Source organism: Centrocercus urophasianus, unplaced genomic scaffold (assembly GCF_019232065.1).
Source record: "Centrocercus urophasianus isolate 14NV4802_14NV808 unplaced genomic scaffold, USGS_Curo_1.0 seq_12, whole genome shotgun sequence".
Classification (NCBI taxonomy): domain Eukaryota; kingdom Metazoa; phylum Chordata; class Aves; order Galliformes; family Phasianidae; genus Centrocercus; species Centrocercus urophasianus.
Window position 1 is genome coordinate 45,300,382 of NW_024884364.1, and position 14,670 is coordinate 45,315,051.

Consider the following 14,670-nt stretch of genomic DNA (forward strand, 5'->3'; position numbering starts at 1 on the left):
TTTCTTTTTTTTTTTGGCAAACCCAGAATTTCCTTCCTGATAAAAACAGCCGGCCGGCTCCCCGATTGGGCGCGGAGTTGGGGAGGATATGACATCAGGCACATCTCTCGCTTCGTGCAGTGTGGTCTGCCTGATCACTGGCTGTTTACCAGCACGGCCAGGGAGGTGTTTCCCTAACTCCAGCCTAGGTACTTAAGTTTCTGCACAAAGCGGTGCAGCACCAGTCTCAGCCTGCGGCCGATTCTCTAGCGCTTATCTGCTGGGCAGATCGCTCCTGCACGCGGGGGCTCGTAGTGAACGATGGAATTTGAACTCCTTCGAGTGACCGTGAAGTGAGAAAACAGACACTGGACAGACGGGGCTGAAATGGATGAGGAGGGAATGAATCAAAACGGCAGCAAGTCGAAAGGAGCAGGAGGCCAGGTGCCTGCAACGACTCCATCAGAGGTGCTGATGAGGGGTGAGTAAGGCTCCTGCCTCTGCCCTCACGACTGCCGGCAGCGGGCAGGGTCAGGCTGCAAAGGCACGCTTCTATAGAAGTTACACTTCAGTGCAGATCCGCAGCCACGTCCCCGTGCTCTTGCTCTTCAAAAGGGATTTTAGTAAGTTGTCCATGCTCGATACTGATTTCTCTTATGGTTGTTATTTTTTTTTCTTTTTTTTCCTGGTGCATCACAGAAAAAGTGTCAGATTTTGTAGTGCAGTTCATGCAAGCATAAACAAATGCAGTAATTGAACTACGGCAAACTAAAAAAGAGATTGCAGTGTGGCATGTTGAACTTCGATTGGTGCCCGCTCAGTGTTGGCTCAGTTCCTCTTTTCTTTATCTTTCCTTCCGATTTTTTTTTTTTTTTTTTTTTTTTTTTTTGTCCCCTTTCGTTTCTCCGTTCTTTCCTTCCTTTACCTCCTGGTTTTTATTTTTTTTTTTTTCTCCTTTTTTCTTTTCTTTTATCTGGTTTTACTTTTTTTTAATTTTTAATTCTTTTATCTATTTTTCCTTTTTTTTTTTTTTCTTCTTCTTCTTCTTTTTTTTTCCTTCCTCTTTTCTTTTTAATTTTCTTATTCTTTCCAGTCAGCAGGCCCAAATGCCCTTGCCCAAGCCCAGCCATTCACCCATGCAGGTTCTTCCACAATGGCTACAGCACTATGATCAGCTGTGACCAAAGCTGTTGTGGTCAGTGGTGAAGTTATTCAAATAAATGGCCTCACTCTGATTGTTGCTCTGTTGGCTGGCCCAGAGCCATTGAAAATATGGCATGGTGACCGACCAAGGACAAAGAATTTATCTTTACACAGCAGCTTAGCTTGTAATGTTCCCTGCACCCCCATTCCTGAGACACCATTCCTTCAGTTCATGGTCAGTGAAGTGGGATCATGGAGGGAAATTAAGATAATACGACTTCACAGTGTCCTTCCTCTTTTTCAGGGCTATTGAGAACACTTCCATTCTTACCACATAGAAAAATAGGACACTGAAAAATAAACAGAGGCAAACTACAGCATAAAGATGATCAGTATGTTGGCTGTGTTGCCTGCTGCTCCTCCTTTGTGTGTGTGCGTGCACTGAGCACTGAGTCTAGGGTGGGAGGGGAGGGATGGCAATGTCATAACACAGTGTGAACCAAACCCAGTTCACATGGGAGATCAGTTCTGCCAAAATGGAGTCTGGGAGGGAGGGAACCTACAGGCAGCATGGGTGGCTTGGTCTGTTGGGTGCTGGAGCTCATCATGTTCTTTTTTTGTCTGCCTGTCAATAAGCTCTGCTGATGGTTTGCAACAGGAATGTTTTTGGCTACATATATCACAAGTATTAGGTGAAAGCCTTCAAATATGAAAAATCATTCATAGTATTGTTATACATAATGCCATAGTATGTCATGTCATAGTATGCCATGTATATGTAAATGTGTATGCAAGAGCATGCCTCAGCTGAAAGAATTGTAGAGACCCTTGTGAGCTGCACTGTGTGAGCTTACCATGAAATGAAAGCAACCCAGGGAGTTACTGAGTGACTGACACCCTCCTCATGACCAGAGACTGGAAAAATATGCTTTCAGCCTCCACCACAGAATGAATGCTCTTCTAGAAACGTGCTGCAAGCACATCCACAGGCAGCAGTCAAAGCTTGGTTGTTCGTGCAGTTACTGGTATAAGGCTCCCTCTGTAGCTGCCCTGCCAGAATTCATGGGCCCAGGTGGATGCAGTGCAATCGAGTAGGACCAGAGGTTTCATGTAACCTCTGGGTTGGCTGCAGTTTCAGCAGTGAAAGGGGAGCTGGATGGCCCTATGCCATAAAAAAACAGCGGCTTTTGGATGCTGAAAGCCATGAGGCTTGACAGAGGTTGCTTGTGGATCAAGGTGCAGGGAAATTTCAAATATGGATTAACAGGCTCATTTCTCCATGAGAAAGCAATTGTACATATTTTCGGGAAGCAGAAATTTGCATTGCTGTGGCAGTACATGCAGTGAATGCAACTGTGCCAACTGTGTACACTGGACTTTCTCTACGTGGACTGCTGTGATGGCAAAGTATTTTAAGAACTTTCTCAAATGTCACTATTTGAGAATTTAAGAAGTCTAGGGCTAGTTAGCATTGACATTTACTTAGGCTTTAATCAGATGCCTGTACATGTCAATAATAGTGATAATTTATATTACTGATATTCTATCTACTGTGCCATGCAGTCAGCAGAACCCTCTATTCACAATGTACCCAAGATGATCTTAAAGCTATCTTAGGCCTTCACTTCTTTTTAGGATAAAGGACCCAGTCCTGCCTACTACAGGATGCCCAAGTGGGTTAGGACATCCTTGCATATACACCTTTTATTTTCCAGTGACCCTTATCTTTGATGTTTTTGCTGGTCAGTCTTCTAATTCACTGTTACAAATTCATGAAATTAGAAGTTAATCATCATTCCACAGATGACTATGGTCTGGAGTCTTAATGGAAACTTGCTTTTTCCTCAAGAAAACACTGAGTTGGATGGATAAGGGCTGCATGTGGATAGAGCAGACCATGCACCTCCCTCTTTGTCACCAAAACAATTACACGATAGTATAACATCATGTTAGTTTATACAGAATGCTAGGTATTTGACCAAAAAGAGATCAAGCACTGCTCAGAAAACTTGTTCTTCAATCTAGATCTTTAGAACTCTTGTAAACGTTTCCTTACAGCTGATTAACATCTGGCAACAGCATTGGTAACACCATGGCACTGGATACACAACCAGAGTTAACACTTGCAGGATGGGTAAGAAAGACAGCATGGTGAAACGTGGTGTAGCCACTGGAGAACATGCCTGGTAGAGGTGAGCTCAGTTCAAGATAAGAGAAACAAAGTTTATCTGCCAGTATGCTACCATCTGCATTATAAAAAGTTCATAAAATCAGAGATCTTTGCTTAGTGATGCCTGTGGGGTTTGGTTTTCCCTTGCTCTTATCACTGCTGATTTGGGCCTTCTCACAGAACTACTCAAAACAGCACAATGAGGGTCACTGAAAAAGCATAGGAAAATGTTAGACAGTCACCTTAGTACACACAATGCACTGTGCCTGGCATTCCTGAGGTGTTTAATGCAAACAAGTAGAGATGCTTTTCAGCTTTGCACCTTGGAAAATGAGATATTTAATTTTACACAGGTGAAGGTAATTTAACAAGCACTATTTGATACACATCACTTTTAAAGCACAGCTATTTTAGTTAGTTAATAATACTGTGCTTTAATAATTGTACCATGGTTTTGCTGTCATTATCAAATGACATATCCTCATGAGACTAGAACCATAGCTTCTGGAAATTGCTTTCCACTTGCTAAGGCCAAAGAATGGTTATGAACTTACTGCAAGTACAAGCTGTGGTGCAGGACCTATGGAACTCAGGAAGAGGCAGGCAGAAGATGGGTGAAATGCCCTCTGGAAATGCTTATTTTTCTTCCCGGGAGTACCTGGGCTATTAACATAGACCAGATATTGAGTTTTGAGGCAATGAATACTGAAGGAGGTAAATATCTCCTAGAGGGATTAGTGTTCTCTGGTGGCCCTGAGCCATAAAATTGCAATGCTAAAGGGCCCCTCTGTTAATATTTGGAGGACTGTCAGGTTTGCATTAGTTTGTTTCACTGTGTTAAAACAAAGAACAGATATAGCAGCTATGGAAATGAAGTGTAAAGTATTTCCTCAGACCTTTATATTAAGCTGCAAATTGAGGAAAGGTATGTCCTGTAAAATGCATCAAATAATGTTTTTGCCTGTCAAATAAATCTTTCAGAAAAGCTCTCTACATGACTTAACAGGTTTGTTACCAAATTTAATCATAAAGGTTCCCTCCCATGCCTCCTTCATTCAACCAGAACTATGCTGACTCATTTCCAGAAATTATTTTTGGCATGTGGTATTTTTTCTGTACATCAGTTTTGAAATATCAAGATTACTTCAAAGTAAGAGTTAGAATTCTGTTTCTGATGCAAACCTTTTTTTTTGCTTCCTAAACCATATGCCATAGTGCCCTTATGTCAGTCTTTTGCATAAGACCTAGTAAGAGAAAATATGGGGTTTTTTTATACAGGCACTTAGAATATGAATACTTTTAGCATAGTTGTAGGAATACTTTCCTTATGACATATCTAAGTTAAATTACTCCCTTTGTGACCTGAGCTTGTGTCCTTACTACCATTCAGTGGGTATCCCATTCCCTGCGCTGTCCCTTGGAGAAATGGAGGGATCGTGTGCTGAGACACAAGTAGATCTCAGGGTCGTGGTAGGTGTTCCCATACTGCTGAGGAGTTTCATTTGCTTCAGTATCAGAGAACAGGTCATTTGCAAGTCCTCTTGCTCTTTTGCCTTGGCCCAGTGAGGCAGAGCAGCAAGAGATCTTGCAGTCCACATGTTCTTAGGGTGAAATCATGTCTCTTCCTTAAAGAAAAACCTTTCTGGAAATACGGTGTTTTTCACCAAATCTGCTTCACCTAAAGCTGAGTGCTTTCTTTCCTCCTGTAAATGTTCAAGCATGAAAACTAAAATCTGCTAAAAGGCAGACCATTTCCTTGAGCTTTCATCTACATTTACTTTTTATGGCTTCCACAGTGCCAACAATATAGCTATTATTTAAAATGCACCACTGCAGAGGCTGACACTAGACTGAAAACTGAGACACAAAATCAACAGGTAACACAATTTGTCTCCCTGTACTTTGGTACAGTCTCTAGTTACATATTGTTGAATCGAGCCCATCTCTGAGCAGGGGTGAATGACTGAGCAGCTGTACCCTTTCCAAAGCATGCTCCTTTTGAGCTAATTGTTAAAGCGTAATGAGCTTGTGAAAACAAAGGCACTGGAAATAATTCAAACCAAGAGACAAGCTCAGTCAGAACAAGGTGGTGTTCTGTAAATCATTCTCTTGTCTTCTGAATGGGAACACAGCTGCTCAGCACTAACATGGGATGAATTCAAAACACACCCAGAGTGAACCCATCCTGTTTTTTCACTCCCTCCCTGCGGCCTCTCCAAGAAAAGCTTGGTGGCTCAAGTAATAAATTAGAGGAGGATTACTGGTTCACACAGTTGAAGTAAAGTACACTGATGAAACAGTCCATGAAAATGTTAGACATTTTTTCTGTCTTTCTCTTTGTGCAGACTTTGTTTCAGACTGGTCTCCTTTACATGATGCATCTATCCATGGGCGTCTGCTTGCTCTGAAGAAGCTCATCAACCAGGTATTGCTCTGCCAAGTCAGTATGATCTCTACTGGGTTCAGTTGCTGAATGCAGTCTGTGTTTTACTCTGAAACATCCAGAGTGAGAAAGTCATGTTGACCAAAAGTCTATGTGTAACATATTTTTTTTTACGTTTATTTGCCTTACACAAATTCTGCATGCTAACCTGAAGACCTGCATCTTGGGTTGTAGACAACAAGACCGCAGCTGCTGTTCCTGTGGGCAGCCACAGGGCTCGTTCTGCAGCTCCTGTGCCCATGACCAGCACTTGCTGCCTTTGGTGGGGGCAGTTCCAGGCACAGACAAGACTCCAGCTGAGGCTTCAATTCAGGCTCCCAGACATCTGTTTCTGGTGCTCTTTGAAGTGCTTAAAGTGCTTAAAGGCCTTGCTCCTCCCAAACAAGGGCATAGCTGGGGAGAAGAAATTTCTGAACCTCACTGCTCTGTTCCCTCAAAATTAGTGGATTTAGCCAGTGGAGGAAAGAGAGTAGTGATTGGAAACTCTTCCACTTGAACCTTTTGGATCATGAAGACTGATAGAAAAGATCCTGTAGTACAGTCAATTCCATGGTTCCTAACGAAGAAGCCAACTTTTCTTCAAAAGGTGCCATAATCAGAGAAAGTATATCAAATATATATATCAAAAGTACTTCTGAGTTTGTTCCATTCAAGCAGTCACAGACTGGAGGACAAAGACACAAGCAGACATGTAAACAAGAGGCAGGCATGCCATATTGTGAGCTCTAATCTTGTTTATTTCAGAGTTTGTTTGCTGTTAGTGGAGTTAGTTTGTTAGATGTAGTTGAAGTAAAATAAAGCAGAATGCCTAAAAGGATGTCTGCATTGTTCTGTTGGACAGTTCGTTGACCACAGCTGTCTGTATTGATTAGTGATGTGTAAAAGGCATGACCTCTGATATGATGTTCCAGTGTCTGTTCCAGCTGAAGCACAACAGGCTCTTACATTGCTTACCTAGTAACTCCAAGCAGTTGAGAAAGTTGTGATTAAATCGGTCTTCAAGGATTGTTAGGAAGAGTGGTGGGTTGTTGCTGTTGTTGTTTGTTTGTTTTGTAGTTGGCTGTAATGTTATTTTCTTTCATCAGGGGAGTGATGTTAATCTTGTTACTGCAGACCATGTGTCTCCTCTCCACGAAGCCTGCTTAGGTGGTCATGCTGCTTGTGCCAATTTCCTATTAAAGCATGGTGCTAAGGTAAGTACATCATGGACAAGATACTGTCTCTAGTGTTAACATGTTTTATTATGACAATTTAATGCTAGATCACAGATGATTTAGTTCCAACCCCCCTGCTGTGGGCTGGGATGCTTCCCATCAGACCAAGTTGCCGAAAGTCTCATCCAACCTGGCCTTGAACACTTACAGTGATGGGACATCCACAACTTCTCTGGGCAACCTGTTCCAGTGTTGTTTTTATTCTTCCCCCAGGTGAATGGGGTTACTGTTGACTGGCACACTCCTTTGTTCAGTGCATGTGTCAGTGGCAGTGTGGCTTGTTTGAATTTACTGCTGCAACATGGGGCCAACCTGCACCCGCCCTGTGACTTGGCATCCCCCATCCATGAAGCTGCTAAGAGAGGTAACCTCATGGGTGTCAGCACTGTTTTGTAACTTGCTAGAAGTTTGGGGAAGTGAAAGAGAGAGGTAAAGAAGATCTTCATGATTTAGGCTAGGAATTGTTCCTTCCTTCTTACTCTCATCACAAGTGTTGCACTTGCTCCCACCCCTCGTGCTCACCAAGGGCCACTTATTGCTGCTCTCAGGGCCTCTGGGTTCATGTGGTGACCCCTGGAAGGGGATGCACTGTCCAAATCAGCTGCCTCTTACATAGAGATTCAAGAGTTGTCTGGTCGTCTTCAAAAGAAGAGAAATCCAGCATGATTCATCTCATCTTCAGTAGATATCTGTAATGAGTCGGATATAATGTAGGGGCTTTAGCATATTTTCAAACTGGATTTGCAGTTCCTGTTTTTCTGATTGAAAACACCGGAGTAAGGATAGTGGATCCATGTATTACAGTCACCTCTTGACAAAGCAATGAATCTTTGCCAAATCACACTTCTGCATCAGAGAATTTGGACTGTTGCAAAATGCCTGATCTCTGCGAGTTGACTCTCCCTTTACCCCTTTTAGGTCATGTGCAGTGTGTTGAGCTCCTCACATCCCATGGGGTGAACATAGATCACAACATCAACCATCTAGGTACTCCACTTTATGTAGCTTGTGAGAACCAACAAGTGGACTGTGCCAGAAAGCTACTTGAGTCAGGTAAAAGGAAAAATAAAGGATGGTGTATTTTCCTTCCCTGTAATGTTTGTCTTTTCAGCAACGATTTGGAGAAATTCCTACTTTGGGATCTGGAGAAGTTTTTGTCTCAATGGCAGTTCTGTGCTAAAGAGGGGAGCAGGGTAAACAGGACCTTCTTGACCAGGAAATGAGCTTTACAACTCCCAACAAAGTGATGGGAGTTGTATCATCCTGGATTTCATGCTGCTGGTGGTGCCCAGAACACCACCATCCTCTCCAGTGTCCATGTATTTGTGCTTCTGTAGCTATTTGAAGAGAGTAGCAAGATACTTTGTTTTTTCTTCCATCCTCTTTACTCAACAGAAATGACTAAACTTATATACTTCTTTTATACTTACATATATACTTTTATATATATACTTTTATACTTACATACTTCTTTTGCAAATGTTTTAATTCTTACGAAGTTCATAAAATGTGTGAAACATTTCCAACATGGAGTAAAAACATTTAGCACTGTATGCTTTTCCTCAGATAAATCTAACTACAAATCTGACCACTTGGATAACTACGCAAGGCCATTTCTTACCTATGGCAGTGCATCTCTTCTAATAAAGAGGGGCTGCATAACAAAATATAGCACATAGCTCATATGGAAATGGTGAGCCGACCAAACTCCTTTGAAAAAAAGACATTTAGATGACATCATGCATGATTTAACACAATGATCTTTTCCTAAATAAATCAAATATAGATTAAGAATTCACTTTTGCCTATTATTTTCTGTTCTTTGCCTTTTGTCTTTGCTGCCTCCTGTTTGTAGGAAAGAAAATGTGCTTCAAAAATGTTATAGTCATGAATTGGTTCTGCAGTTCACACGTTTTGTGAGGCATTAGCTCAGGATAACAGACTGAGGAGCACTTGGGGATCAGAGAGTGCTTATATTCTCCACTATTAAGGGCCTCAAAACTTTTCCATCCTCACATTTTTTTTTCCTGAGCAGGCTTGGTAACTCAGCACCTGGAAATCAGCTTAAGCCTCTGTTATGGAGCAGGGTGAAACCTTGCATGCATTTTAAAGGAATGGTGAGGTGGGATAGGAGCAAATTAGATCGATAGGTGGAACTACTCTTTCGTGAGACTTCAAGAAGTCTGTGGGCTGGGCTGTGTGTGAAAGACTTCCTTTGTGCATTGAACCTTTGGGATCATTTTCATAACTTCACTGCTTCACAGCCAGTACAAGTAGTCCGTAAGCAAATTGTGGGACCAAGACCTAAAGGACAGGAATCCACCTCTAGGGGAATGCTACAGTATTTATGGATTGTTCAGAGAAATAGCAGCTAATGCGGGAAGTGGAAATTATTCCTTGTCATCTCTTCATATTCAGGTGCAAACGTGAACATTGGCAAGGGCCTGGAGTCCCCACTGCACGCCGCTGCCAGGAGCTGCAGTGTAGAGCTGGTGATGCTGCTGATTGACTTCGGAGCAGACATTTGGGCAAAGAATGCTGAAAGCAAAAGGCCGATGGAGCTGGTTCCACCTGGCAGCCCTTTGGGTCGACTGTTCCTGCAGAAAGAAGGTGTCTCTTAGCACTTGTTTTTTTCCTTCATGAGGGAAAAATCATACAAAGTGCTGCACAAGGCTGTAGTATTCTGTACTTGTAGTTCTACAAAACAGAATAAGAAAGGGTACCTGAATTTGCTGATATTAGGACACTGTCTCCTTCTGTGTCAGAGTATATTGGTGATAACAGTGGTGACTACCCATCTTTTGACCAACAGGTCTATGAACACTGCATCAGGGAGAAACCATATTGAGCTTTCAGTGTGATGCAAGATAGAGCTCAGGGTAAAAAAATTCTCATGAGTCTGGGATGGGAATAAAGCCAGAAATGTTGTCTGGAACATGCCAACAAACGTGAATAGAAAATCAACTCTGGTAAGAATTGTGTTTATCTGATGAATACTAGGACTAGGATCCTCAATTTTTACGGTGTGCCAGCTTTTAGACACATGCCAAATACTACATACATTAGAAATTATAACAGTGATCTTCTAGTTGATTGGTATTTACTTTTATTCTGGGGACAAAACCTTGTGTAGGTGCAAAATTATCTTTAAAATGAGACTATATTCATTATTTTGTAGGAATTAAGGAAAACTACAGAAGAATGATATAATGAATATGTGTATATATACACTAGATTTTCTTGGAAGGCCAATGTTATGTATTGTGTACTCTAAAAGTATCAAGCTGTAGGGTTAAACCTTAGGAAGTGCTTATTTAGAACATGCAAATAAAATTGTTCCAGGTCTATGTTGTTTGACTGGTTACAAATACTTTAATGAATGAGGGAGATGCATTTTACTTACTATTCTTGAGGGAAATTAGAATAAATTTTTTAGTGTTGGAGTTCTTGTGTTCTTTAGGTGCTCTCATTCAGTCAGTAAGCCACACAAAGTAATAAATAATCTGGATTTTCATTATTTTAAGCAAATCACTGACCCACAATTCTACTAAATGTAGACATGGTTATTGTCATAAACAGATTTACAGCAAGGTAAAGGTGGAATAATAAAGTGATGAATCAGGCCCTTCGTGGAAATGTAATATGAAAATAATAACGTGGAAACAGCTGTGCTGTGCGTGTTATGTATGTGCAGCAGACATCTGGTTTCTCAGCCTAATGTACGATGCACGAAGTGGTGATCTTTTCAAACTCAAAACCTTGCTGCATGATCCTCGTGACTCCTAAGGCACCACATGTGTCTTGCTTATTTGAGATAAAAAAAAAATCCCAGGGAAGCCCTATGGAGCTGTCATGAAAACTGCCATGGCTGAGCTAAGGGCTTGGGCAAAAAAGGGTCTTTTCTAAGCAAAATTCAGCAATTCAAGTTAGAAATGATGAATGCCTGCAGGGTATTTTGCAGCTGACTGGTGTTTTTCTGATGTTCTCCAACATGTCTTTTCCTGAGTAGGGTGATATCTGATGGGCAGATGATGTCTGACTCCTGGGGCTGTTGAATGGTTGCGACCCAGGAGAGGGGTGTGCACATTGCATCCTCTGATTTTGCAGGGATCAGAATCTCCTCATGGGCCCCATAGCTCCTCATGGGCCCCATAGCTCATCACAGACCTCGTAGTTCCTTACAGGCCTCATAGGTCCAGCACACAAATCTTGCACCCCTTTCCCTGTGCACACCACCACATGCCATGCTGGCATTGCAACAGGGTCCAACATGTGCAGCAAAGGGCTTGCAAACAACCCATAAATGGTTTCTGAATGGTTGTGAAGAGCCTGCTTGCACCTGCTTTTTGTGCTGTAGTCTGCATTCTCTCCTCACCACACTTCATTTCTCCACCTCAGCTTCTCTGGTTACCACTATCTTATCCACTCACTCATGACTGCTGGTACCATCGCTGTCCCCTCCCATCTCCCTCTTGCTTTCTACATTTTCTTCTTATCATCTCCTCCACATGCATGATAACCAACCCTTCATTTGTTCTCACTGCTTGCTTGCATTTGCAAGCCTGCCCATGGTAGGGGGGGTTGAAGCTTAATGCTCTTTAAAGTTCATTCCAACCAAAGCCATTCTATGATTCTGTGATCTGCCCTTCACTTCTCCTTTTCCCCTGGAAGTCCCTCACTGCTGTCAGTGCTGGTCAACCTCATATGCAGCACAGGGCTGTACAAGTGGTAGGTTGAGATCTGAATAGTGACTGGTGCTGCCATCAAAAGCACTGCACAGTATCTAACCTTTCATGAAAAGGATAAGCCTCCCAAATAAGCCCTTAATGTCATTATACTTAAATAAAGGGGTTGAAAATAGCACTAGATTCTTCAGCATGGATTGTATTTATCAGCATGGAACTGGTTAATCAGGAAGGCTTAAATAAGGATTATGTAGCATTTCTTTTGCTATGTGTTTGTCTCTGTTATGAAATAAGTTTCAAACAGTGGGCTGGAATCCTGGATCTCAATGAAAGTCTGTGGGGGGAAGCCTTTGAAGGAAGCATCAATCATCCCTTCACAAACAACACAAGCTGTTTAACACCTGTGCAAGTTAAAAAGGGAAGGAATTATTCTGTTAATGCTTATTGTGAGTGTATAATGATAGTGAAGAGGCTTTAACCAAATGGTGGGTTGACATCCTTTGGTGGATATAGGCATGGCATTGCACTACCAAGTGTGCTGGGGCTGCATGTCTGTGGTGGGCCTTGGGGAGATAAGGCCATATGTGTAACATATCTCCTGTCTCTCTCCAGGGCCGCTGTCCTTGATGCAGCTCTGCCGCTTGTGCATCAGGAGGTGCTTTGGACACAAGCAGCATCAGAAAATAACTGGCCTTCTCCTTCCTGAAGAGCTGAAACGTTTTCTTCTTCATGTTTAAGCCTTTCAAGTATAAAATGGTGCCTTAATAGCACAGCAAGGTTTGTTGAAGAAAAATTTCTCACCAGCACTGTTACCAACACGTGAAGTGTTGATTTGTGATAGCTACTGGTCCCTGGTAAAGCCCTGGGTCTGAGAAACATGGGAACAACTAACTTGCTGAGTCCTCAGCATCACCCCCAGCCAAACAGTGACTTGAAAAGGAGCTATTCTGCATGGCTGTACTGTAGAGCATAGAAATGTGTCTCAAGAGCCTCCTAGAAGGGGCAGGAAATGAGCACCATCTTTTCAGATAGACCTCTTGATTCTCTGAATCCTGGCACAGTTTCAGAGGGCTCACGGCTGACAAAACCTTACAAAGAAAGTACATATCTCAACACAGCATGAGCAGCACTTTGTGTACGTTTAAGGATAGCTCGTTTTTTCAGCAAACAGGCTTAGTGCTGCCATTTGTGAGGGCTGTATCCACACCACCATAAGAGTAAGGAAAAGGAACTCAACCTACTTGCAAAGTTGGATAACACAACTGCTGGATGCACGTGTCTGATACGAGAGGTTAATTTTTGTGCTGATCAGACCCAGAAAGAAGTTCTGTTGGTCTGTGGACACTAAATTGTGCCCTAATGGGACAAAATGACAAGCACAGATAGGTCCTTGAATTCCCTTGTTATGGGACACGGACCTCTAGAAATCTTCACTGACCTGACTCAGTTCATCACACATTATTTGAACTATATAAACATTCACTGGCTGCTTTAAGATGTCCACCTCTACTCTTTCCCTCTTATTGAAGGAGAAAAATCGACATTTGTTTTTATATTCTGAAAAAAAAAGTTGTTTATTATGGATGGATCCTTCTAAAGTCAATATCTTGCATAAGCTGAATCTCCGTTGAACAGGCAGGGAACAGACAGCTAACCTAGTGCTTAACTTTTTGAAGATTAGTGTTAAGCGTGAAGAATCCCTGCATTGGTGACACATCTGAAAGCTGAAAATCCCTCTTATTACATTTTAGATCAATAACTATTTTTTTTTTCCTACTAGTTAGATCAGTTACCTTTAAGCATCTTATTTTATTACTTTATCCGAGTAATGTTAATAGCAGGATAAAATTGATCAGAGAAGATGGTGAGGGCATTGCTTCTAGATTGCTTTTCATCTGGAAATTTCATACCTTAACTTTGCTTCCTTGAATCCCTCAGATCATGCATAATTAGGATGAATTCTGTTTGCTCAGTTTGTATCATCTCAGTAGATTTGCTTATTTATTTTAATATAAATCATGATCAACACTGGCAAATTACATCTTTATACATCAGCACTTATGCAGTTATAAGCTGTAAAAGCTGTACAAGATGCAAACCAAATAAGTTAAATACAGATGAAGTTTGGATGTTTCTGTATTTGAAAACAAATATAATGCAGGATTTGAAAGACTGTATGAATATATTTTATCAGATTTTTTGCTATTATTTTGCTGGCAGTTAAATGGCTATCAACACAGAATTGTATGTGATATTAGTTAAAAAAATAAATGGCTTATATTCCGTTTTGATTTTCTTTCATTTTTTAAAAATGATAAAATGAATACTGCCTGATACTATGGATCTTTGGGCTGAACACTGATTATTTATGATGCTGTCTACAGGCTAGTAGCATAGAGAGTGCTTTTCTTAAATAGACATGTATAAAGTTGAGTCTAAGATGCAGACACTTTTCAAATCTTGCCCTTTGCTGATGTTTGAATTTGACATTTGCAATTATTTTTTTACTCATTTAAGGGTTACTGAATAGCAGTATGAGATTTCACAGAGCAGGAAAAGATGTAACTTGAGATAGTCACCACCTTCAGTTCACATTTGTAAAAAAAATAGTTGTAAAAAGTAATTCCCTCTTCTTATGATGTGTCACCAGGTATGCCCACAGAGACCAGCTTAAAGAGAGATGACAGTGCTAGCAGTTTGCTTTATAAAGTGCTGTTTCAGCTCCATATGAGAATTATTGAACTAAGTTAACACCTTCATAAAAGAAGACAACTAATTTAAATGAGAAACTCCTACTTTGGTTTATTTAAAGGTGGTTGATACTAGTTGTAACATTGCTTTGGTTCTCCAGCAGTTACTAGGTGGACCAGCCACATACCACAAGTTGGTTTTTGTTCTGCAGTTTTGTTGAAAAGGTACCCAGCTTCTTTTCCAATTTTTAGCCCTTTCATTTTTTTTCTCTCTTAGCTGGAAAACACAGACATCTTAATCTTGCAACATAATATAAAACTTTGGAGTGTATGCAGCGAATGTCAC

General features: G+C 41.3%; 1 protein-coding gene across 2 annotated transcripts; it reads left to right on the forward strand.

The window, feature by feature from the left end:
• The first annotated feature begins 104 nt into the window (after nucleotides 1–104).
• ASB9 (ankyrin repeat and SOCS box containing 9) lies at nucleotides 105–13,921 on the forward strand. 2 transcript variants are annotated; one of them, XM_042810639.1, is made up of 8 exons: nucleotides 380–460; nucleotides 3,181–3,314; nucleotides 5,638–5,717; nucleotides 6,821–6,928; nucleotides 7,163–7,313; nucleotides 7,868–8,002; nucleotides 9,368–9,559; nucleotides 12,247–13,921. In XM_042810639.1, exons 2-8 carry the CDS (start codon nucleotides 3,302–3,304, stop codon nucleotides 12,369–12,371), a joined length of 804 nt encoding a protein of 267 aa, XP_042666573.1. In that variant the 5' UTR covers nucleotides 380–460; nucleotides 3,181–3,301; the 3' UTR covers nucleotides 12,372–13,921. The 2 variants fall into 2 exon arrangements, with proteins under 2 accessions (XP_042666572.1, XP_042666573.1); XM_042810638.1 differs by lacking the exon at nucleotides 3,181–3,314 and having other exon boundaries at nucleotides 105–460.
• The last annotated feature ends 749 nt before the right edge of the window (nucleotides 13,922–14,670 follow it).